Raw genomic sequence first — 26,670 nt, forward strand, 5'->3', positions numbered from 1 at the left:
CCCTTGTTAACGTAACAATATTCATGAACTGGACGCAGAACCAGAGACACTGGACATCTCCAGGCAATAGGGCAGGATGAGATGGTACCATGGGAGAAAGGGGTGAGGACGTGACAAACAGAGCTGACTTCACAGTCTTATCACGAGGTTGGATAAATCAGGGTTTATTGTTTACCCGTTTATGAGCATATGCTCTGCTGGATTCTTTACAAACATTAGGCTAAAATTACAAAGCTCTTGAATTTACTTTAGGAAAAAAGAGAAACACAGCAGGTGGCAATTTTATGCTTTTAAGGAGAAAAGGCTCAGAAGAGTGTGCAAAGGGGCTTCAGGTCCTGCTTTTTTATGAGAGGGAAAAAGTGACATGTGTGTGTGGAGGGCAGGACTGGTGGAGCCCTGTGTGACAGGGAGCGGGTGGGAGTGAGGCTGTAGCCATAGCCAACCTCCGGGCTACAAATTCGAACTCTCCACTGAGGGATGTGATGTTTTCTTACTGCAAAAATCAAACCTGACACCATCTAAAATTTTTCTTTTATCATGAACACTTTATTTCCTCAAATGTTTCACTTTACAGTAACCATGCTTTAGAAAAGGTACCATGCCCAAGATTATTTAAGGAAAGAAACCCTTTGCCATCCCAGAAACTGAAATAGCCCCAAATGTGAGAATTTGCATCAGCTCTCGCTGCTATGCAAATCAAACAGCGGCTTGTAGGGTGGCCTTGTTTATTTTAGTAAATGTGTGGGTAGAGGAGGGAAAGTGGCTGTTTAAAATGCATTTAAAACTTTTAGTTTCAAATTATTGAACTCTGCAAGAGGGAACTTAGATTTCCCAGGAACAAAATGAGACAAAGCTTACTCCAGAAATATGTCAGGCATAAATACACTTAAACAAAACTCTTTAAAGCCATATTGTTGGTTATTTGAATAGAGAGTTGAGAATTTTCCTACCCAATGGGTAACTTAAGTTCACTTCACCTGTGGACTCAGAATTTGTGGGCTCTCACACTGAGACTGCTGGCTCTTTACCATAATTGTGTAAGGCTGTGATGTGCCAACTTCTGAGCTTGGCCACTGCTTCTGAACTTCTGATTTGAGGCTCTAGCCAACGATGATTTCCAGGATATGGATCTTACCTGGTGTTTGCCTCCTACCTCTACGACTTTCCTTACTCCATCTGTGCTACTGGTGCTAGGACCCAAGTCTCTCTGCCATGGACTCCCATTGGCTGAATTATTAACTGCTGATGCAATGTACCTCTGGGCTCCTGAATTGCTTCCTCAGTTTATCATCACATAATTCAATCATATTAACTATCAAGGACAATTTGATATTAACATTAGTATGGAAAAATAAATGTGCAAGTATAGCCAGGAGATCAATTAAAAAGAATAACTCTAAGGGAAACTGGCTCTACCAAACACTAAAGTCTGCTATAAAGCCTTTATATCTAAAGCAGTTGGATACTGGCATATGATTAGGCAAACAGACCAGTGGGATAGAATAAAAAGTCCCTGAAGAGACCCACGTACATATGGAAATTTAGTGTGTGACAAAGGGCATCTCACATTGCTGGGGCAAAAATAGGGAAAACTGGGTAACTACCAGAAAAAGACAAAATCTATACCTATCTCACACCATACACAAGAATAAACTAAATGAATCAGGAATCTGAACATAGACATTTAAACTATGTAAGTATGGGAAGAAAATATGGGTATATTCCTCTTTAACCTTGGTACAGGGAAAGTCTTTCTAACCATGACTTCCAATATGGGAAAAAAATAAAAGAATAGATTGACTTGTATGGCAAAAGTCAAAAGGCTGCTGACATGCTAGGAAAAATGTTTGTAACTTATACCAGAGACAAGGGGCTAATATCCTCAATATTTAAAGAATTCTGTAAGAAGGAGAAATGACCAAACTCAAGAGAAAAACAGAAAAAAAGACAGGAACAGAAAATTTATTTTAAAATGTATATATGTCATTTAAACATTTGAAAAGATATTCAAATAACTCATAATTAAAGAAATGCAAGTTAGAACTATACCGTTTCTCACCTATCAGATAAGCAAAAATTCAAAAAGCATGACAACACATCCTGTTGGCAGGGTTAGGGGAAAACAGGCACTCTCACGCATTGCTGATGGGAATACAAATTGGCACAGCCCTTTGGGAGGGGAACTTGGCAATGACTAACAAAACAATTCATTCACTTACCCCTCAACTGAGAGATCCCACTTTTAGGAATCTAACCTGAAGATACATCTCCAAAACTACAAAAATATATATGTGCAGATTATTTATTGCAACATTGTTTGAAAACAACCATGTTTTTTAAAATAATCATATTAAATAACCATGATTAAAAGAGTAGCTGAATAAACTATAGTATATGCAGACAATGGAGTACTATGCAGCTGTAAAAAAAGAATGATAAAGATTTCTATGAACTGGCATGGTGTATTTACTAGGACATATTAAGTGAAAAAAGCAAAGTATAAAAGAATATCAGTAGGATGCTATCCTTCGTGAAAGAAAAAAGGAAATAAGAAATTATACATGTATCTGCTTAATAGTGCAAAAGGAAACAGAGAAAGGCTAAAGTAGAAACTAATGAGATTGGTTACATACAAGGAGCAGGTGGGAATGGGTTGTAACGGATGGGGGAAATGAGAAGAGGATAGAATGAACTGATGGGGGCAGGGGATTGACTCTTCTGAGCAACCCTTTTTAAATAGTTCTGACTTTTGGCAATGATAGTAGTGATTCACTTACTCAAGGCATATAGATAGACAAAATCAACAAGGATGGGAAAGGGAAACCAAATGAAATATGTATGAATCCAATCAGGAGGTATAAATCATGCAGTTAATTCAAACAGGGAAATTTAATGTAAACTATAACATGGGAGTAACTGTAAAGGTGTAAGCAGTACTCTAAAAAATACTCTAACATAGAGAGAGAGAGTATAAGGAATGAACAAACTTGGAAGGGGCTCCTTCCTGAGGATGAGATTCAGACCTCACTGGATTCAGTGAATGCTAAAAATTAGTGGATTTTCTGGGCCAGAGCAGCTCCACAGTCACCAGATAAACAGGAAATAACCCTCTGTGGTACAGGCAAGCCAAAGCTTTCAGGAAGGAAATGCAGCTGGCCAGCAAACCAAAAGCACTCCTCTGGGGTCCAAGTGGCCAAGACTAGAGGACTGGCACACAGAAGCAGTTGGGACACTGGAAACCCATTCATCAGCAGAGCAGCACGAGGCCCAGAGTGTGTGATGTCCACGCTGGGAGGGACACAGTGAGGTGGTCACTGGACCAGGGTCAAGGCAGTGAGCTCACCAAGGGACACTGTGGTCCGGAGAAGCAGCACTGGGTTTTTCCACACACCGCTGGTAGCCATGTGACAGGAGTGAGAAGATAACAAAACAGCAGCACCCTGGAACCAGGAAAAGAAATCCCTTTCTCTACAATGTCCCTGTAGGGCCCTTCACTGGCAAATTATAACACTATGCTTATTGCAAAAAAGAAATACTTAAAAGGATCCATCTCCATTATTGCAGAGTAAGTAATGAAGGGTGAATTTGGAGAGGAAGGGCAATAAATTGGTAACTGGTAGAGAAGGCAAACAAAGAAATAAACCTAACTGTAAAATAACAAATGAATAACACAACCATACAGAAAGCAAAGGAGAAAAAGGAACAAACCTCAGTTACTTTGAAAAACAGTATTTTTACTATGTGCACTAAAACTGAAGATAAAATGAACCATGCACAAATGTACATATAGGGGTATGGGAAATTACTTTCTGTGAATTCTAGTATTAAGTAAATAAATTAAAATATTGTGGCTAATGAGAGCCTGTTTTATCATTGTCAGAGAATGGGGTTACAAATAAAGAGCATTCAGGATAAACCTTGTGGTATTCGAATGGAATTGGAGGTATCACTATGAAATAATGGTTTTTATTATATATAAAGAAAGACAGATATACAAATAGATATAAACATGTGTATATGCACATATGTTTCTAGCTCTCTCCTCTGAGAGAAACTAGAAGCAATGATACTCCAGCAGCAGTAAGTACACCTAATGCCCAGATCTTGGTTTCTGAATACCGTGCTCCAACAGAATGAACCAGGGCTCCTTGGAGAAATGGCTCATGTCATGGGTAGGCAGTGAAAGTACAGGATGGGCCTGGGAAAACCTGTGATGCCAGAAAGTAAGTGCTTAAAACAAAATGATGGGAACAAATCAAAAGGCTCCAGGAGCCAACTCGAAAGGGGTTTTTTGGCCAAACTTGAACAAACAAAATAAATAATGATAGTAATAGACTGTAAACCACAGAACATAATAAGAATCCATCAGTCCATTCTAATATAAATAAATAATTGAATAAACAGGGAAGAAGAAAAAGCTCTTCCTTACAATAAAATTCCAATTAATAGATGTAGAAGTAATGATGGAAAAAGAATGTCACCATTTTCAAACACTATAATAATCACTGTTTTAGACAAGAGAGATCAATAAGTGATAAAATTAGTGGCAAAAGTATTATGAGAAACAGGATATTTACATAGTCTCAAAGTAGCTCCCCTGCAAAATACTTATTAATGGCAAAGAAAAAATAGTTTATAGTAGGGAAATCTAGCAGATACCTTAACCAAATGATCAAAGGTAGTATCACAAGCGACGTGACAAATCAACATCACATGCCACTTGGTACGATGCCCCAAGAAGGACACAACATAACTTCTATAGTGGTTAACCCACAATGCAAATTTATTCATGAAGAAACAGCAGACAAACACAAATCAAGGAACATTCTGCAGAAATAACTGGTGAGTACTTTTTTAAAGGGTTAAGGCTGTGAAAGGCAAAGAAAGACTGAAGAGCTGTTCTAGACTAAAGGGACTGGAATGAAGCAAGCAAAGCCCCTAGGGTGCAAAATCCGCAGAAGCACTCGCTCCCAGGGTCATGCGAGCGTAGGGCTGGCCCTAAAGGAAATCAAGGAGATGTGACAACTAAATGCAATATGTCATCCTGGTTTAGGTCCTGGACAGTAGTGGGAGAACTGGTGAAATGAATAACTTCTGTAGATACTATAATAGAATGGTATTAATGTTAATTTCCTGATCTTGATCACTGTACTCTATTATGTAAGATTAACTTTCTTTTTAAGATTAACTTTTGAGGAATCTGGATATACAGGGATTTTTGTACCGCTTGTACAACTTTTTTAAGTTTAAAATTAACTTAAAAGGAAAAGTTTAAAATTTTTTAATTAAAGACAAACAAGTAAGGGTGCCGGTTTCTGGTCAAGAACTTAGCATAATGTCACACACAGAGGCATTTATTAAGTAAAGAAACTATAATGCATGGTGCAAGGGTAGAGGCTTTGGAACCATCCAGATGTACGCTCAAGTATGGCCTTGTTAGTTACTAGCTGTGTGACACCAGGCTAGTTACCTAGTCTTCCTAAGCCTCACTGTCTTTATTACACATTTACATACATGGGTCATCATAATAATACCTACTCCATACGATTATGATTATCTATAGTCTAATCTACATTATGATTATCTATATTCAATAGGCAATATTTGTAAGGAACTTAGTTCATACTCAAACAATAGGAGTCCCAGTGGTTGTGACTGTGGTTGTTAGGATTAGCCATATTAATGACTAGGTTATGCCTTGTGAAGAATTATACACAGTATACTAAAGGGCCCCTTTAAGACCAGGTAGATACATTTTTAAACTGAAAAATGGTTAAATAAAAGGTGATTATTTTTTATCAAAACATGATTCATAGACTTCTCTGGGAGCAGATAGATTTTGGTTTACTTTTAATTCTGTAAAACCAGATCTATGACATAAAGCAATTATTTGTGTACTGCCTTAAGCAGTTGGGGAAAGGGCCACCACAGGGTGACTTGGGCATGGGGAGAATCTGGCTCATTAATAAGTCTTAATGTTGACTCTTTCAAAGGGGTGAAGAGAAGCCAAACTCCCTAGTTGTCTTTTCTAAGCAGATTCTGAACGACTTAAATGTGATGACATAGATCAAATATTTGAGGTTAAGGATTGCTTGTAGGTTCATGCTTTCTCCTTTAATCCATTTTTTGAGATAACTCCAGCATAAATAATGGGCAAGCACAGAAGAAGGCTGAAAATGGCTAAACAGATTCTATTTGGTGCTATTTCAGTGCTAAGTCAAACACTAAAATGTCTGGTGTTTCTAGTGATACATTTATTTTATGAAAAAGATATGAGACCAAGAGACTTCTGTGGCAACTATTCCCTATATAAACAAAGGAAACCATCACAAACAAAATATGTCAATCTGCTGTCTTCCAAATATTTCCAATACTCCTTTAAGTTTAGGAACAAAGGCTACATTCCTGAATAAATTTTCTTATCTTTAAAATCGAGTCCAAAGTTTTGGAAACCCTAGCTTTTGAATATTAAGCCAAAATAGCTTCTATCCAGTCATTTGGAAATGCAACTCAAATTCATGCTAACCTTAACGGAGGCAGAGATATTGTCTGTGATCTTTCACTGACCCCTTTTTGATTCCTGAGAACTCTAACCATATTGGATACTCCAAAGCATCTCCATCTTTGAATCCTCATCCAGCACTGCTGCCCTTCACTCAGTAGTGACCTCTACCTTATGTGGCTAAGATCTGGTCTGCTTAGAACAAGTGTCATCTAAATTGTTGTGCTGACAGCTCCACCCTCATCCAGCCCCTGCCTATCCTCCAGCCTCTGGACAAGTGGTGACTCCCTCCTTCTTCATGACTCACCCCTTCACTTGGATTCTCAATCTCATACCCAGAAGCTCCTCCCAGTGTATCATTTATTTTTCTGATTTTCTTTCAAAAATACATAGGCTTGGGCTTTCCTGGTGGCGCAGTGGTTGAGAGTCCGCCTGCCGATGGAGGGGACACGGGTTCGTGCCCCGGTCCGGGAAGATCCCACATGCCGTGGAGCAGCTGGGCCCGTGAGCCATGGCCGCTGAGCCTGCACATCCGGAGCCTGTGCTCCGCAACGGGAGAGGCCACAGCAGTGAGAGGCCCGTGTACCGCAAAAAAAACCAAGAAACAAAAAAACATAGGCTTCCCTTATACTTTCCTGGAATATCTTCTATTCAGATAGCTCTATGTTTCCCTGCCCAAATCATTGATTTATCTTTTAAACCTGGTATCTGTCCTCACTTCTCGACTGAGACAAATCCAAGGACTTTTTACTAACTTCCGTTTTCTCTGTCTCTGCCATGCCTAACTTTGGTGAACACGCAGGGTCAATCCTAACACTGAACCTTTACCCCTCTTGCGGCCATACCTGAAATCTTCCCTCCTCTTCATTTGTGTCATTCTCACCCATCCTTAAAGGTCCAGCTTGAACCCCTTTTCATCTGTGAAGTATCACCAGAATCCCCCTTCTCTGAACTCTTGTAATACTGCCAGTAGGATGCACTGCATCTCAGAGATGCACCCAAATTATGCTCCGGGAAACTACACGGTTCCCACTTTATGCATTCTTGCCCAGAGGCTCTTTCTTGGCCAAGGAGTGAGCATTTATCCCTAATCATGCCAATGGGATTCTCTCTCCCAGGAACAAGAATCCTGAATGGAGTGACCGAAGGAGAAAGTGGATAGAACGAAACCATCCCGGCTGCAGGGTCCTGCTGAGCCTGTGTCCTAGCCCCACCCCCTAGATCCTGGGAGGTGTAGGATCTGATCTTCCCGGTTGTGGCTCTTCCACATTTCCTTCATTTCTGCGAGCCATGCTTTTTTTTCTCTTAAGTTGACAAGAGTAAATGTTTCTCCCTACATCCAAATATACTTAACTAGGATTTTCCCATTGCCTTTTTTTTTTTTTTGCGGTACGCAGGCCTCTCACTGTTGTGGCCTCTCCCGTTGCGAAGCACAGGCTCCGGACGCGCAGGCTCAGCGGCCATGGCTCACGGGCCCAGCCGCTCCGCGGCATGTTCTATCTTCCCGGACCGGGGCACGAACCCTTGTCCCCTGCATCGGCAGGCGGACTCTCAACCACTGCGCCACCAGGGAAGTCCCTCCCATTGTCTCTTATTACTGTTTAATTTGAGGGAAGAGGAGCTAATTAAGTCTTGTGTGCCAATGAGACAGGAAGTTTCTTGAGGGCAGAAATTCTGCCTTACAAATTTATATATCTTACAGAAGTTTTTAACAATTCAACTACATGAATAATCATATGTGAAAATCTCAATCTGTAAACAAAGAGACAAGAATAACTATTTGAGATCATCTTTATGATTCTATGTTGCAGTTTAGGATCATTCGTTAATTCCATAAACACATCCCAAGTGTCAGCTATTGACCATGCACCAAGTTAGACACTGGAGTCATGTGCAAGATGAAAAAAGACAAAAGACATGGCTCCTATATCTGGAGTTCTTTCCAGTTTAACTTGTGTCTTATATAATGATAGTACCTAGTATCAGTTTGGCACTTATAATTCTGAAAAACTTTCAAATATAAATGGGGAAGCTTCTGATGGATCATGTGACCAAGATCAAAACCAGAGCAACAAGAAGACAGGTCCCCTGATTTACAGTGATGTTCCTTCCTTCTCTCTACCACAATGAGAAACATTTCCTTCGGACACAATTAAATAAATTGTGGTATTATGTTTTATTTAATTCCCACATTACATCCAACTCATGGGATATTCTTTTGTTACACAAGGTAAAGGCAGCTTTTGAGTTCTTGCGAGAGGAAAACAACAGAAGTGTTAGCTGGTTCTGGGGCATTTGATTAACAAATATTTATGTAGTGCATGCTAAGTGCAATGCATTGGTCTATCCTGTGATTACACTACTCAAGGCATAGTGACAGTCCCTGCCCTAAGTGAGTTTATGGTCTTGTGGGAGAGCAGGGGAGTGCCATATATGCGGTAAGTGCTAGAATGAAGAGATACAGCCCATACTCAAGTTCCCCAAATTTTTATGTTCACAAAGAATCTGAATTGAATTTCCCAGTCTGCCCCAATCATTTGTATGTTGACTGAAACTTATCAGCCTTGTTTTTTCCCCTCATTCCAGAACCAATGTCCCTTCATCTTCACAGTATCACCTCTCTCCAAATTTTCCCTTTTCTTTAAATTCTCCCTTCCTAAAGCTGAATTTCCAAGGTGATCCCCAAAACCTTACTGATCCATAGGACATTCACAAAGACCCTGATGGACCCTCAGTGCTCCTCACAGCTCTATAAAAAATTTCTTTTCCTGAGAAGCAGGAAGTTGTCTTTGTTATATTGTCAATGGTCCAGGACAAGACCAGAGACCAAGAGCTAAAGGGTACACCATGAAATTACCTTTTTAGGAATGCATTGTTGCATTCAAGCCGCATGCTTGAATGTACCGTTCTGCTGTTTTGCTTTTAGGGTCAACAGAAGTATATAAAATTTTTCAACTTTCTTCAAAACATGTGCCATGAAATTGACTTAATAAAATGAATAACAGTAGCTGCAAGTTACAAAGCAAAACTAGGCTAGGACACATCTGTTGAAAGGGCGGTTGAGGACTTCCCTGGTGGCGCAGTGGTTAAGAATCCGCCTGCCAATGCAGGGGACACGGGTTCGAGCCCTGGTCCGCGAAGATTCCACATGCTGCAGAGCAACTAAGCCCGCGCACCACAACTACTGAACCTGCACTCTAAGGCCCACAACTACTGAGCCCGAGTGCCACAACTACTGAAGCTCACGTGCCTAGAGCCCGTGTTCCACAACAAGAGAAGCCGCCGCAATGAGAAGCCCGCACACCGCAACAAAGAGTACCCCCCGCTCGCCACAACTAGAGAAAAGCCCACGTGCAGCAACAAACACCCAATGCAGCCAAAAATAAATAAATAAATTTATTTAAAAAAAAAAAAAGAAAGGGCAGTTGATATAAAGACTAAATTTTCTATCAGCTAAGAGTCCACATTTATCAACTGTTAAAACATACAACTTTCCGGACAATCTTAAAGATATTACTGTCATTTTTGTAAAAGCAATTTGTATAGGGTATAACTTTCATGTATAATTACTGCTAGTATAGGGAGATTGGGGCATTGCTAGGATGATTTGAGGCAGAGAGGAGTGAGAATATTAAGAAATGTTATACTCAGTACATTTCTAAACTATGGCAGGTAAGAGAGATCTGAAAGACTACACAATGTAAAATGAGGTCAGGCAGTGATTTAAAAGTCTGTGCGTTTCTTTGATCATAATATCTAGCACTTTTTCAGAGAATTTACTAACACTAATTACTCCTCACCGCACTTTCATGATATAATATCAACAGCTGCATTTTGTCTTCATTGGTTAAAAGGCATAATGGGGGAGTTAAATGATGGCTTATATCTGGAAAGGAGTTGGAGGCATATCTAGTTTCTAAAGCTTGCATTTATAGTACATCATTAAGAGCTCCAGCTTTGAGAAAAGACAAACCCAGGTTCAAATTCAAGCTCTGTCACTTCATATATCTATGTGACCCTAGGCAAGACACTTACTGTCTAAGCCTCATGTTCTCCATCTGAAAAAGCGAACATGTCCTAGATTGCAGAAATGGGCCCAATTGTTCATCATTTCTTATATCTATACCTTTTGCCCTGCCATTTTCCAATGCTCTCTACAGGGATGGAATGGCTTATTTAACATCCTTACATTTAACTATGTGACTTGCTTTAACCAACATGTCTGAGATATTAATAGACACGTTGCACGAAGAAGGCTGTAATGGACTTATGCAATTAGGCTTGTTCAGAGCTTGCAGCTCTCCAGTCACAACGGAACATGCCCAGCCCAGGCCATTGGAGGAGGAGATACAAATGGAGGAGCTGGATTGCCCCATTTATCCCAGCCAAGGCCAGGCTAGATCAGTCTTCAGTGAGCCAAATCCTACATGTCATGAGCCAATCCAGCCAAGACTGGCAGATCTCTTTAGCCAATCACCCCACGTGTATAAGCAATAAATAGTTATTTTTGCATGCCACTGAGGTTTTGTGGGGTTTTGTTACATAACGTTGCTGTGACAATAGATAACTGATACATGATGGTAGTACCTATCACATACATGTCAGTGTGAGAAAATACATGCAAATCACTTAGTACAGAACCGAATGATAATTATAACAGTAAAAGTGATAATAGGTACTGTTATTTTGGAGAAAGGATTACAGAATATGCAAAGGTATTGGCAATTCATCTGCGGATCCTAAACAAGACCTGTCTCACTGAAAAGGTTTTACAAAATCATGCAGTTTTACTTCTAGTTTTTGCAAAGAACCAGGCAGATGGTCCAGCTGTATTTTTTAAGCTTGTGAGTATCCTGGGATCTGATCTTATAAGCAAAACAGTTATTTTCCTTCTCTAAGATTTACCTTGTAAAGATTCAAAAATACAAAACAAGGAAGATTCAAAAATACAAAACAAAACAAAACCAAAACACCACACACAGAGTATAGACAGACATTCAAGTTCATGACCTACTGAGGGAAGCCAAAGGCTAGCCTCATGAATAAACCCGAGTTACGGAGTTTTGCTCCAGCGGAGGGCTGGGCAGGGAAGAACAGTCCTCATCCTTTTGGTTCTTTTCCTATTTGGGTAATCTTCTTGAAATAGTTCAGTATAATGGTGAAGAAATGTGGCTCTAGAGTTTAAATTCTGGTTCTGCCCCTTACTAGCTCTGCCATCTTGAGCACATTAAACTCTGCATACGTTAACTCACTCCTTAAGTGGGAAAAAGAACAGTAACCACCGCAGGTTGCTGCAAGGATCACATAATGGCTGCAAAGCCTTTTACAGCCATGCCTGGCACACAATAAAGTCAGTAAATATCAGCAATTACTAGTTATTCTAACAGATGAGTCTGTGTTCTGTCAGCTCCATTTCTAACCATGCTAGAGAATGCCGCTATCTAACCAGGTGAGCCTAATTGGCCTGGATACAAAACAGCCCATTAGTATTGAACTACCTATATCCATCCTAAGTGCAGAACAAAAACTGAATCTCAGATTTTATACTCCAAGGTGAGGAAAAGCCACACTCACGAGAGAGAAGAAGATACAAGGCCTGGATGAATGCCGAGAGTGATGTTTCTCAGCGGCTCCCAAGCTATCTCACCTAGTTCTCATAAGAGTTATGAGAAAGAGGGGGCTTCCCTGGTGGCGCAGTGGTTGAGAGTCCGCCTGCCGATGGAGGGGACACGGGTTCATGCCCCGGTCCGGGAAGATCCCACGTGCCGCGGAGTGGCTGGGCCCGTGAGCCATGGCCGCTGAGCCTGCGCGTCCGGAGCCTGTGCTCCGCAACGGGAGAGGCCACAACAGTGAGAGGCCCGCGTACCGCAAAAAAAAAAGAGTTATGAGAAAGAGTCCAAAGTGACTTCTAACTTTGCACTGCAGTTCTGTCCATTAGCACAAAGACAAATCAATGCTCTTCACCTAACCAACCAGTAGCATGAATAGACAAGTGACTTGCTCTCTTTTAGACACCAACATTCTTCCTTTTTTGGCTGTTTCTCTTACTAATCCAGTGAAATTAACCATGGGAGCCATAGTCTACTCTGAGAGTTGCTGTCCTCCTTAGGAAAAGGAGATCAGGACAGAAGCCAAAGAAAGTCTTACCCTCTCCTTCATGGAGGCACTTCTTCCATATCCTCTCCTAAATTCTCTTCCTCCATATCATCCAGGAGTCAAGGAGTTGCTACTTCATTCCTTCATGGTTTTTATGAATGCTTCTCTATTGTAGCCCCCAAAGCTGCTGAACAGGTGAGGACATTAATTACATTAGCCCCAATGCCACCGTCAGCCCCCATTCTCTTTCTCATCTTGGATTCTGCTCAGCTACGCTATCCAACCAAGCAGTGTGAACGATAAGCACCAGATGAAAGTATAGCCCAAATAATACTCCAGCCCTGTAAAATTCCTGAAATTGACTGTCACCTTGTAAAAGTTAACAATACAAACTTTCTCCTATCATCAGTTCAATCTGTTGCTGCCACAGAGAAATTTCAGTCCAAAATTCTGCCCTGCCCTATTTCCTTCTACTAACTCAGTTCCAGGCAGAAGAGACGGTATTTGGGCCTTTGGGTAGAATCTGCACGTTGGGCCATCTGCCAGTATAATTGGAATAGAGCCTTAGCACCTCCAAAGTTTGATCATTTCAGCCCTAAGACTCTCATTTCCCTCTTTTCTGAAATACCTAAGGGTCGACAGAACAAATGAGAATATCACGGCACCAGCCTTAATCCCACAAAATTCTAAAGCACAAACAAATTCCCAGTAATAACCTAAGCATCAATTTCCACCTGAGGGCAGTTACCAAGCACAAGATTGCATTTCCCAGAGCATATTCCAGACACTTATTGCCATTGCCAGCTACAGACCCATTGTGAAGATTTGGCATTATCCAGGTCTGCAAGGAAACAAACAAAAGAAAGAGAGCAAGAGAGAGAGAAAAAGGCCTCTTCCTTTAGATTTCAGGATGCCAGTGACTTTGTACCAACTGTCAGAATTCCAGCCTTGGAAAGCCAAGTTCATGGGGAGAGAGAAATTGTGTATCAAGACACGAATTGTGTGGATAACTACTAAGAACCTGCTGTATAAAAATATAAATAAAATTCTAAAATTAAAAAAAAAACAAACCCGACACAAATTGTGACACTGTGTGCTCCTTGCCATGCTTTGCCTGCACAACTGAGCTTATGTACACAATTAAAATGGCAACTTAAAAATAAAAAGATGAAAGATGTTCTATAGCCCTCATCGCTAACTCTGCTGCTGCCAAGAGTAATCTGCAGTGAGAAGATAAATCCATCAGTATTTGAATTTAAATGTTAAAATAATAATAAAGCTTATGGTCTCCCTAAGGTTAGTTTATAATAAAAATAACTTCTTGAACCGGAAAACTTATCTGGTTTCTTTCTTCCTTTCATTATCCACTTAATGACTGAAGTTATTATTTCCACGGTGGTCTCCAAACCACACTTGGTTTCTATGTAGATTGGCGTGTCACCTCCAACAATTTCACCAGCTGCCTTTTCCTCTCAAGAGAATATGATTAAAATATTAATCCAGCTTCTGGACTAATCTAGGAAAAAAAAAAAAGTTATATAAATCAATCTCTGCACAACATTTTCCTCGCTCTGAAATGCGCAACGTGTCCTCGTTTTATTTGTGATGCCTCCACAGGAAGGTTAGGTACTAGCAAAGCAGATCTAAAATGTTTTACCTCTCTGCCCCTCTCCTGCTTTGTCCTCCTGACTTCTCAAACCTGGAAACGGGAATCTTTGAGCCCCAGTCCGAATGAGAAGAGAAGAGCTGGAGGAAATCACCGGGGGTCTAAGTCACGCTACCTGGGCTGCCCAGCTGCCTGGTAGCGATCCACCAAAGCGCTCAGAGATAGAGGGCACGCTCAGCCAGCCGACACGGCGTTCTCTCGACACGGCGTTCTCTCGGCAGTGCTAATACGCACGTTTGTCCTGCTGCCTGGAAACCATCCAGAACTGCAAATCCATCACTCCGAAAGCATTGACCGAAACCCACCCCTGGGCCTAGCATCGGGCTAAATCCTTGCTTGTAAGGAGACTACAATCTAATTACTGTAATTAGACACCAAATGAGTATTAAACTATGTGACACTAAGTAGGAATTTGAAGAAAATGGTCATTGTGGGCTGGAGTCATTAGAAAAGATTTCATGGAGCCTCCAAGACTTTGAAGGGAAGAGTAAAGTAATGCTTGAGGTTGATGAAGTTGATAAAATGGGCTTAGGATAAAAAGTAAAAACATCGTGTGTTGTCTTGGGCTTACCTGAGGAGGAAATCCACCAATAAAGGTGCAAGGCATGCTGGGTTCCCCAGACCGTCGTGTCAGCAGAGCTCATCACTAAGAAAATGGGTTTCCTCTCAGGTCAGGAAGAAATTTCATCCTTCCTGAAATTGTTTAGCATTTGAATCAGGATGGTGACGTCGTTGATAGAAAAATCAAGCTGACATCCTTAAGTTACTTAGGCCTCCAATATAGAAATGTCATTGAAAGAAATGGCTTTCTAGCAATGCCAGTTCAGACTAGATTAAAAGTTGAAAGTACTTTCCTGTGAAGTCAGGATTACTAATGGAGGAATAGGTCTTTTTCCAAAGGGCACTAACAGCCAAGAAAGATCATTAGTAGTACCTTCTAGGACTAGGATTGGAATGATCGAGCCGTAGAACTCTGTTCCACTAATTTTAGAAAGTCATACTGTAGGTTTCCCGTCTAAGTAATTAATAAAAATAGCAAGACTTTGTTTCTTATGTGCCCTTAATTATTAACTTTGCATTAATCTGCATATTTTAATTGAACTACGTGCATTATGTGACAAAAGTGTCTCTGGAGAAACTCTGGTTTCTCCAGTTCGTCCCATGATTAATGATAGATAAGGTGGACAGGGGTGGAAGCATTTTTCAACATGGCTAACTTGATTTTCCAAGAGAAAAGCTGTCAAGGCCCATTTTCTCCCTCATGCTTAGTTAAATTGCTGACTGAATCAACTAGTGTAATGGGTTAATTCTGAAATCTTATCTCTTGTTGTGTAAAACTGAAATGTACCTCTGTCTCCTTTTTGGGAGGATTTTTTTTAATGGCAGAATAACAATCATTTCATTCCAAGTATCATGTGCAAGTCAGGATTTCCATAAGGCAGACAGGGCCTTGCTGAAACCGACGTTCCTGAATAGTCTGTCTACACTTCAGCCTGGGAACAGGCTGCAAAGTGGGCTGGGGTGCTTTCTGTGACCTTTCTGGAAGGTCAAAGGAGGTGTGCCGTTCACTTGGCTCTGTGCTGTAAGGAACTCAGGTCTCTCTTCTCCATTTAAAGACTCTAACGTGGGCTTCTCTGGTGGCGCAGTGGTTGAGAGTCCGCCTGCCGATGGAGGGGACACGGGTTCGTGCCCCGGTCCGGGAAGATCCCACATGCCGCGGAGCGGCTGGGCCCGTGAGCCATGGCCGCTGAGTCTGCGCGTCCGGAGCCTGTGCTCCGCAACGGGAGAGGCCACAACAGTGAGAGGCCCGCGTACCGCAAAAAAAATAAAATAAAATTAAGACTCTAACGTGGGCCTGGTATCCACCATTCATTCCCACAATTGGCAATTGTCAAGGACCATCTCAGAAGTTTCTAGGAATGGGCATAGGCTGCAGGCTCAGAGAAGCTGCTTCTCAGCCACCGCCAGTTGGGAGTTGAGTTTGCTGTGCTGACCACAAGCCTAGGACTCCTCCAGACCAGCAACTCCAGCACTTTGCAGCAAACACACATGATGAATGGCGTATGGACACACACCCGTGGGCGTTCCCAGGATCATGCACAATTCCCTGAATACTGGATTTAACCCCACCCTTTCTCCAAAACAAGAAAGCACGGCACAATATTAGATGAGAGAGAGTATAATCGGGAAAGGCTTGAATCCACTCTAAGGTATGCTTCGAACAAAAATAAATAATTCAGAGATGTCAGCACATTATTAAGAAAAAAATGGATTGAAACATTTCAGAGTTGCGACACCATGTTGAGAACTGCTGCCTTTGACACGAAGCTGCCTGGGACACCGGACACTTGTCACACAAGTTGACAGCAACCTATCAGTCTCAAGGGCTACCCTGACTGGCTGTCTACCACCGTGCTGCCCTTTCTCCATAGCGAATAGACCCACACGTATGATTGTACAGAATGATGATTAAGAGAATGTACTTCTGTATATAAAACAGATAAACAACAAGGACCCACTGTATAGCACAGGAAACTATATTCAATATCTTGTAATAACCTATAATGGAGAAGAATCTGAAAAAGAATAGATATAGATATGTAGACATATCTGAATCACTTTGCTGTGCACCTGAAGGTAACACAACATTGTAAATTAACTACAATTCAATTTTTTTAAATGGTTAAAAAATAAAATAAAATCTAGGAAAATAAATGTGAAAACCGAAACCTTTAAAAAAAAAAAAAAAAGCACGCACTCTGGAGACAGCCTGCCTGAATTCAAATCCTAACTTCACATTTTTTTGCTCTTCATTGGGTCTGTTCACAAATACTCCTATTCTCCTCCTCCTGAGGTAGATGGTGGCTTACATCTCCTGCCACCTTGAAGTTGGGCGTGTCTGTGTGACTTAACTTTAATTCCTATGTGAGAAGTGATGATTCACTTCTGGGCAAAAGTCAGTAAGCCTTCCTTACTCGAGTGGCCCATGGTCCAGCAGTATAGGACCCACCTGGAAGCTTGCTAGAAATGCAGAATCTCAGGCCCACCCCAGACCTCCTGATTCGTGATGTGTACCTCACAAGCTCCCCAGGCCATGCACACGCATATTCGAGTGGGAAGCCCTGCTCCAAAGCAAGAGCCCTGCTCGCCATTTGCTCATCTCCCTGCCACCGTGACTGATGATGTCCCAGATGGTGGCCTAAGCCCTTGACCTGACCTGAGATGGACAAGAAGTAAAGCACAAGAGAATCAAAGCTTTGTTCTAAGCCACTAAAATGTAAGGGCTGTTCCTGTGGCATAAACAAGCCTATTCTGATACAATCACTTAGTGCTCTGCCACCCTGGACAGGTTACTTAACCTCCCTGTGCCTCAGTTTCCTTGATGTAAAACGGAGATGATAACAGTACTGATTCTTAGGGTTGATATGAGGATTACTGAAGTAACATATGAATAGAGCCTGGTACACATTCAATGTAAATGTTAGCATCTATTACTGACACATTCTGTGCCCACAACTCAAATCTTGCCTAGTGATGTGTGATTCCTCAGTGACAGTAGGATCAGAACCTTTGCTCCCTGGCAATCCCCTACCCCAAACCACTCATACTCCAGGACAAGTATGAAATCACTCACATCAGAAAGAGAATGAAAAATGACTCCTTCTCGGGCTTCCCTGATGGCGCAGTGGTTGAGAGTCCACCTGCCGATGCAGGGGACACGGGTTCGTGCCCCGGTCCGGGAAGATCCCACATGACGCGGAGTGGCTGGGCCCGTGAGCCATGGCCACTGAGGCTGCACGTTCGGAGCCTGTGCTCCACAACGGGAGAGGCCACAACAGTGAGAGGCCCGCATACCGCAAAACAAAAAAAAAAAAGACTCCTTCTCGGAAAGAAGCAGGGGATCTTTGTAATCTGGCCCAAGCATTCCTGGCCTGGATCTTCACATCACTGCTTTTCCCCTACTCTAGTATCGCATATGCAGCCCTCACCCTCTCACCTGCCTTCCCAAATCCTACCTGCCTTTCAGGGCACAGCTAGTGTCCCTCCTTCTCCATCAAGCTGCCTCAAAGACTTCTTTACTATGCAATTTAGAATTAAGACATAGTATCTGTCTATTATGCATAAGGCTTTGTCCTGAACTCAATGCTGGGTTAAAACACACAAACACACACACACACACAAATACACACAATACCTAATAAATGTTTATTTTTTGTCTTTTCTAGCACCAAAGGGTTACCAAGCCTGTTCCCCAAGAAAACCGACAAAGGCACAGTGATGGGGATGGTATAGAGGTAGTTTCTGTTTAAGTCCTGCCTTTTAAAAGGGTTCAATAGATTTCTGACATTATAGTATAAGTGATAAATACTTGATAATCTTTTTTATATGATGATCATGAATAAAATGGGCTTTTTTAGTCTAAACCCAAATAAAATGATAAATTATCTTTTCTCCTTGCCACTCCCTTAAAGTGTATGTAAGGAAACAAAATATTCTAAGCCAGGGTAAATATTTTAGTATCCTGGATCTCTCTTTCATATTCATAAACCGACTTGAAAAAAGAATCACGGTACCGAAGCAATTCACCACAGCTGCGCAATGAACCACATGACTCAGTTCCAAAGTCACAGAACTTGAATAAGCACCTTAGAAATCCAACCTCAACATTTCATATTCTCTAGACCAGGGGGCAGCAAACATTTTCTTAAAGGGCCAGACACTGGACATTTTAGGCTGTGGGAACCACAGGTCTCTGTCACTGCTACTTGACTCTGCCACTATAGCACAGAAGCAGCCCCAGACAATACAGCAACAAATGGGCATGGCTATGTTCCAACAAAACTTAATTTATGGACACTGGCATTTGAACTTCCCATGTTCACGGGTCACTAAAATCTCCTTTTGATTTTTTTTCAACCATTTAAAAATGTAAAACCATTTTCAACCTGTGAGTTGTTTCCAAACAGCCAGCAAGCTGGGTTTTCCGGTCCCTGCTCCAGACCTCCAAGTTCATGCTTCTTCAACCACGTCACAAAGTCTCCCTAGTAGTCATGGACACATGGTATGGAGCCCAGTGGTCACTTACAAATCAGGTGAGAAATAATCCCACGAGCCCGTTTTTATTCGCTCAACTTGAAAAAACAAAGATACTAAAGATGTCAAACTTTTGCCGGAACACATGCCAGTCTTAGCACAAAAACACATGCCAGTCTTAGCACAAAAATAATGTCACCCATCACCCCTTTCCTCACCGCGCACAACTGACAGTTCACGGAGTAAGAAAACAGTTGGCAGTTGTCTTCATAGATGAAGTCAATGTAGTCTCATTCCTTTGCCAAAAGGCAGGGAAAGCAGTTCCTGATGGCTCTTCTCCCCAGGGCTATTCAAGGCCAGCTGATGCAGAATGACTAGGAAGGACAAGCTTTGGCTTCAACGTGGATTTTTAACCAGGACTCTCACTACTTTAAAAAAAAATGTTTAATTTTTTTTCAAAAAGAGCCTTGGCTTTTGCTATTTTTACTGACAGTCATTTTGAAAGTAGCAGTGCTTAAAACATTTTAAGTCTAGATATCTCTATGGAAACCCAAGAGAATTCACATTTTATGGCCAAATGACTACCTACCTAGATCCTCTCGGATCACTATAGGCCATCTGTGAAACCAGAAACGGCTTAGACCTATTTTCCCAAAACTCTATCTTATCAGATATATAATTAAACTGATATAATTATTACTTTTGCTGAGGAAAAGATTAGGAGAGAACTTATTTCTGAGGCTGCCTTTTGATTTTTAAGACATCCCTATTTAAAATATTATTAGGAAAAGAATTTGTAAAGAATTTTATAAATTTTGGCAGACGTAATAAAAGAGGAGGAACGCAATCAAATAATTTAACAGTTGGTTTGAAATATATGTCATTAATTTTCTTCCCCCTCCTTTCCATCAATGTTGAATACATTTTCTTTTAAAAAATGTAACAGTTCCTCTCCCCAGACTGCATATTCTTTCCAAGGGAGGGGAAAAAAAACAATAATTATTTGGCAAAGAAATCAGATAACACTTTCACCAGGTAACCAAAATTAACATCACCAGCGAGGGACAGATGGCCTTTAGGGGCCTCCAGATGCAACACTCTGAGAAGAACATAATATCACCTAGAATGCAAAACCTGAGTCTAATCATGAGGAAACACCATTATAAAAAAATAAAAAGAAAGGAGGTGGAGCAGAAGGGTTGTATTATTTTTAAAATGTCAATGTCACAAAAGACAAAGAAAGGCTGTGGAAATGTTCTAGAATAAAAGAAGCTAAAGATACATGAAAATCAAATGCAATATGTGACCTCAGAATGGATCTGATATTGCAGGGGGGTGGGGAAAATTCTCTAAAGGAGGTGAAGGGGTCAATAGACAAAACTGGACTACAAATGGTATATTAAAGTATTATATCAATGTTAAATTTACTGATGTCAATAACTATACCATGATTATATGAGAATTATATAAGAATGTATGATGTATATAACTTTCTACTAAATGGTTCAGAAAAACATATATTGATATATATGTATTTATATATATATATTTATATATACATATTTTTATATATAGAGAGAGAATAATAGATATCAAATGATAAATCTAAAGGTATAAAATGTTAATAGGTTTAAGGAATAAGGGATATATAGGTATTTCTTCAACTCTTCTCTAAGTTTGAAGTTATTTCCAAACAGAGTTTAAAGAAAAATTAACAGTTCTTGCCTACGTTGGAGTTCTTGGCTATCTATTTTCTCTCCATGATATTCCAAATACAACACAGTACGGGAAAGTGCCAAGTCACAAGAAAACACAGATATTTTAACATGATCTTTTATCAGTGACTGACGGTGCCAAAGCATTACACACCACCCATTCTCAGCAGAGTCCGGTGCACAGACCGGTAAACATTGGGTACTCCAGCAACTTAGATGCAATCGTTTCCCACTAATTTCTCCAAACAAGGCTGTGATTCTAAAACCTCTGTGCATCCCACAGCTTGCAGAATTATGTTATACACAAAACAAGCCTCTCAGCTGGTCTCTTTGACACACTACATCAGTATCAATCAATTGGATTCAATCTTTCTAACTGCAGCATTTCAATATTTTAAGCCACATCTAAGTAGCTAGAGAATATACCACTCAGGAAGCAGGATCACCTCATCATACATCCTCAACTTCTCACCACCACTGCCTAACTGCTGTCAAAATCCCACAGCCTTCACATCTGTGAGCCCACAATGGTCCTGTATCAGTGCTGAGGTGCTGACCTCCCATCTTCAGTACTCCATCCAAACTGATTGTTCCCCAAAGCAATGGAGGGAACTGTGCCTAAGACCAAAAATTTAGGAGAGACTATTCTGTAAGTCGATCACTGGAAAGAGAATCCAAAAAGTAATAACCAAAATTAAAATTTTCAGCCATCCTTAGGAATTTGGAATACTTACCCATTCTCCAAAACACAGCAAAGACAGAACATATATATAGTGGTAAGTCTTTTCTGTCCTTCCCTCTTTTTAGTTTTATTATTTTCTTGATCCTTTTAGTAGTGACTATCTCTGGGGTAAAATACCCAGGTACTATTTGGCTTTGGCTTTTTATCCCAAATATTCTCCTTATTATTAATTTTTCCCTAAATTTCAATCAATAATTTTATTTAACAAATGTTTACCAAGAACCTACTTGACATAAGATGCTTGGCTGAACTTAAAGGGTGGTACTCCCCAGAAAAAAGTTCCCAGGGTTTTTATCTACCAATAATCCCCAAGAAAATGACACGAAGACAATAAGTGCAATGAAGTCTGCTTGCAGAAAAGCATAAGAAGCAGAAATGAATCATGACCAATGGCAAAAAGGAATAACCTAGTCAAAGCACTAAAATTTAATGAGAAGATCATTTTTAAAGTAGGTGAAATTGAAGGGAAGGTACATGTAACATTATTATAGATTTAAAATCATGCATATTCTTCTCCATAAAACTTCTCAAATGCAGATAAAAACACACATGTACAAAACCAAGCAATTATAAATCCTCTGAAGCATGTAACTGTGATTAACTGCTACTCTTGGCAATATAAAAATACTTTACCACAATTACATTCCAGCCTGTAATGTAATTCAAAACAAACAAGTCAGAGACATCGCTCAAATGGCAGAACCAACAAATACAGATGCTTTGCATCAAGGAAATAAATCCACTGAAGAAATGCAACTGAGGAGCTGCCCTCCAGGGCCTGGAGCTGGGCTTCTGGTGGAACAGCGAGGCCCCCTTCTGGGCAGATGCAGAGCATCCCGGCACGGCTCTGCAAAGCTGCAGTTCATCAGAGGCAACCCCTGCCGCAGTCAGGAAGCATGGATACCTGGGACTTCCTGCTGTGGATACCCTTTGAGGGTTGTGCTGACACTTTCACATTTTAGTTTTGCTTTTTGTTTTTTGCCACGCCGCACGGCATGTAGGATCTTAGTTCCCTGACCAGGGAAGGAACCCTTGCCGCCTGCAGTGCAAGTGAGGAGTCTTAACCACTGGACCTCCAGGGAAGTCCTTTTACATTTTAGATTTTAAATTCTAAATCTGGATTTTTATAAAGAGAAATAATGGTGCTTGATTTCAGATGAAACTAACCATAATTCTGCAACCAGCATTCCCACCACCAAATGGCACGCCCACCCCTTCTACCCCGTTCTGTTTCTTTTTGCCATAATTTTTATCACCCTCTAACATACTGTGTAATGTGTTATGCTCATTATCTGTCTCCTCCTGCTAGAATATGAGCTCCATGAGGGCAGGATTCTTTGTTTTGCTCTCTGCTTCAGCGAACGAACAGAGCCTGGCACAGTTTAGCTGCTCAATAAACAAAGAAGGAGCTGTCCATTTCTGCATTTCTTTTACTGTTAAGACTATTCAGCTTCAAAGAAGGCATAAGTAAGATTTTACAATAGCAGTATGCTGTAATTTTTAAATGATACTTAAGCACTTGTTTTAACAGTATGTATTTTCTCTAAATGCTTTATAAAAGCAAAAGTCTGCTCTAAGGACCACAGAATCACGGTCTATATGTATATGATTCATATACAATTTCCAAGGAAATCACATCCTGCCCCCCACACCCTGGGAGAACATAGTGGCTGCCAAGAATGAAGGGTCCGAGTCTGAAAGGCCAGGCCTAGACCAGGTGTCCATAGGGCAATGCGCTCCATGCAGACACACTAGGTAACTGAGGCCAGATATACACATGCTCTGAAAGTCAGCACTTCCCTGGACCGAGCATAACGATTTTGGCAGGAAGAGCAGGCACTGCTTACTAATTTCTAAAACGTCAATCTTTAATTTTTCCCCTTCTTAAAAATGTTCTTCCAGCTTGTGGAAAATCTAGGAGTTGTTTGCAGTTGTCAGACTTTTTAAAAGTGCTAATTTGTTCCCTTAACAGAGCAAATGATGAAAAACCATTTTCCCATAGATTAAGGACAATATATAAACATACGATTCAACAATGTCAACAGCTTTCTGTCCAAGAATGTCGTCCAGGAACATGAGTCTTTCATTAGAACAAGTTCAAGATTTCTGACATTCCTTTTTCCGAACCTTTGATTTTGGTGCTGTGAAAAGAATAGAAAACAAAAAGAGAAAATGAAGAGGTAGGCCCGTGCAGACTCTCTTCGTACTGATTTAAGTGAAGTACACACATACAGTAGCGGGAAAACTGACCATTTGGATTTTCTTGTTTGTAGAAGGTCTTTAACATCTCCACTGCTTCCTCAGCCCGATATCCAGGGATGCACTGATGAAACGAGAAAGCTGAGAATGAATGTAGGCCTAGGAAAATGTGTATTGTATCCCACAAAAACTGCAATACATACATAATTATGTAAACACATTTCCAGTGTTAACACGCCTTGTGGATATTAGTAACATGGGTAAGGAAGCATATTTCCCCCCAAAAAAACCAGACATATGGTCTCAAACATCTCTCTCGATCAACTAATTATTATTTCTCAATGAACTACTGTGTGATCATAATACAAATCACTAGCTATGTGATCTTGGGTAGGATACTTAAACTTTCTATGCTTCGGTTCCCTCATATGTAAAATACAGGGAATTATAGCAATTAACCCAAAAGGATTTTGTGAGGATTAAATGAGATTAGATAATATAACACCTGTTAAATACCTGGCATATCATTAAGTGCTCACTAAGCACTAAGCTATTTTTATCTGCTGTTCTTTACTGGTGGCCCATTAAGTGTTTGATTCTATAGAGCTAGGGTTGGCAGTCCACAGGTAGAAATGGTCAGCTAAGAATGGTTTTTATATTTTTAAAGGGTTAAAAAATAAATAATATGTGACAGAGATGTAAGTGGCTCACAAAGGCTAAAATATTTACCCTCAGGCTCTTTAAAGAAAAAATCAGTCGATCCTTACTACAAAGGATGTTTTTTTAAGTGTTCAGTTTGTTCTATCTTTGGTAGATTCCTTCAGAGAAGTGATCAACATGTGAAAGAATAGAAATTGTGGTAACAGCAGGGGGATGAAACTTAAACTTGCCTTAACGATAGAGAATATTTAAAAAGAGTGAGCAGATCATCTCAGGGAAAGAGTAGGAATAGGCTTAGGTCGTAAGTGAGAAAACCAACTGATGGGGGTGGGGTGATTATTAAGGGAGTGCAAGGAAAGAAATGAAAGCAATAAAAACGAAGTCAAAATATATAGGGCTTTGAAGGCGTTTGGACTTGATACGCTGCCCCCTTTGGAGGTGCACGAGTGATGCAATGAATGGAGGAGATACCAGGGAATCTTCCATCTGGAAGCAGTGCCCAGGAGAGGATGGAGCCAGCACTGGGCCGGCGAGTGTGGTCCACTGCTCAAGATGAGCCTCCCTTTCTCTTGTGCTTCAGCTGGCTCCTGCCTGGGCCCACAAAGCCTGCATAAACCTTCCCCATCAAAACCACCTGCTACAAGTTCGATGTTTTTGGATTCCACGTGTAAGAGAGATCATACAGCATTTGTCTTTCCCTGTGGCTTCTTCTGCTTAGCATAACACCCTTGAGGTCCAGCCATGCTGTTGAAAATGGAAGAATTTCCTTCTTTTTTTATGGCTGAATAATATTCATATATATATATATATATATATATATGACCATATATACAATACTTTCTTTATAGAAACAGAGAGTAGAATGGTGGTTGACAGGGGCGGAGGGGGTGGGGGAAATGGGGAGACTTTTGTCAAAGGGTACAAACCGTCAGTTATAAGAAGAATAAGTTCCAGCATGGTGACTATAGAGAACAATACTGTATTGTATGCTTGAAAGTCGCTATGAGAGGGGAGCTTAAGTGTTCTCACCATAACGTAATAACAACAACAAAATAGTAGTTATGTGAAGTGAAGGATGTATGAACTAACCTTATTGTGGTATAAACATTTTGCTGTATACATGCATCAAATCATCACACTGTACACCTTATAATCTCACAATGTTGTACGTCAATTATATCTCAATAAAGCTGGAAAAAACAAAAACAACCGATAATCTTCCTTCTACCCTGTCCCCCACGCAAGCTGATACCCTGCTCCTCCCAGAGAACGTTCCCAAATCGTGGCCGTCACTTTTGCGGCTCTCAGTTCCTCCCCAACCTCATCCTCACTGGCTTGTGCTCCCAGGATTGCCCTCTTAGATATCTCAAGGGCCCCTATTGACAAAAACACTGGTCTTTTCACTCTCCTCAACTCTCTGCAGTCGTGGAGACTCCTGGCTACACTTGCTTCTCTTTTGAACCCTCTCCTCCCTTGGCTTCTCAGTACTTCATCTTCTAACCATGTTGGTGAGTACGGCGTTTCCTACACTGTTCAGTGTTCCTGTCCCCCGGGTCCCCCACCTCTCCTCATTGTCTCACCCACCTGCACAAAGCACTCTCCTCTCAGGTAAAGTTAGAACCTTGGTTTTCCACCTTGGCTGCTCAGTGGAATCACTTGGGAGCTCACTAAAAAAATACCAATGCTCCCCCTCCCTCCACGGCTTCCGATTCAGTGGGTCTGGGGTGGGGACCAAGCACAGGCTTGGGTCCAAGCTCTCCAGGTGATTCTAATGTGCACTCAGGGACCAGACTCACTGAGTTACAGGTGGAGAAGGAAACTGGATCCCTCTAAGCTACCAAGGTAATCGTTTCGGGCATCTAGTATAGCTACAAATTTGTGGCTTTAACAAAAAGCACATATTCTTAATTAAAATAATTTTTTACACAAGGCAGGTAAAGTAAATTAATCACCATCTTCTTTGAAAAGAATAGTTCTGTAGGTCTCCTCTATGAACTTTAATGCTGTTTATAATACAGTATTAAAAGAATCTATAATTCTGCAATACAAAAACAGC

The 26,670-nt window shown here is 40.8% G+C and overlaps 1 protein-coding gene across 4 annotated transcripts in view; it reads right to left on the reverse strand.

Moving 5' to 3' along the window:
- The window catches only part of ADAT2 (adenosine deaminase tRNA specific 2), an 85,607-nt gene that overhangs the window by 40,853 nt on the left and 18,084 nt on the right, over positions 1 to 26,670 (reverse strand). The window contains exons 5-8 of one of the 4 annotated variants that reach the window (XR_003793683.1): positions 24,006 to 24,078; positions 23,782 to 23,896; positions 14,836 to 14,957; positions 12,650 to 14,114 (exon numbers count right to left, since the gene is read on the reverse strand). Coding sequence is in view for 1 of the 4 variants with exons in the window: in XM_029223656.1 (XP_029079489.1) it covers positions 23,853 to 23,896; positions 24,006 to 24,078 (117 nt within the window). In the remaining 3 variants the exon portion in view is untranslated. Of the gene's footprint in view, positions 1 to 12,649; positions 14,115 to 14,379; positions 14,700 to 14,835; positions 14,958 to 23,605; positions 23,897 to 24,005; positions 24,079 to 26,670 lie in introns of those variants that run through there. The other 3 variants (XR_003793684.1, XR_003793685.1, XM_029223656.1) reach the window with 3 other exon arrangements.

Source organism: Monodon monoceros, unplaced genomic scaffold (genome assembly GCF_005190385.1).
Source record: "Monodon monoceros isolate NGI ecotype Baffin Bay Population unplaced genomic scaffold, NGI_Narwhal_1 Super_Scaffold_15, whole genome shotgun sequence".
In the NCBI taxonomy this organism is placed as follows: domain Eukaryota; kingdom Metazoa; phylum Chordata; class Mammalia; order Artiodactyla; family Monodontidae; genus Monodon; species Monodon monoceros.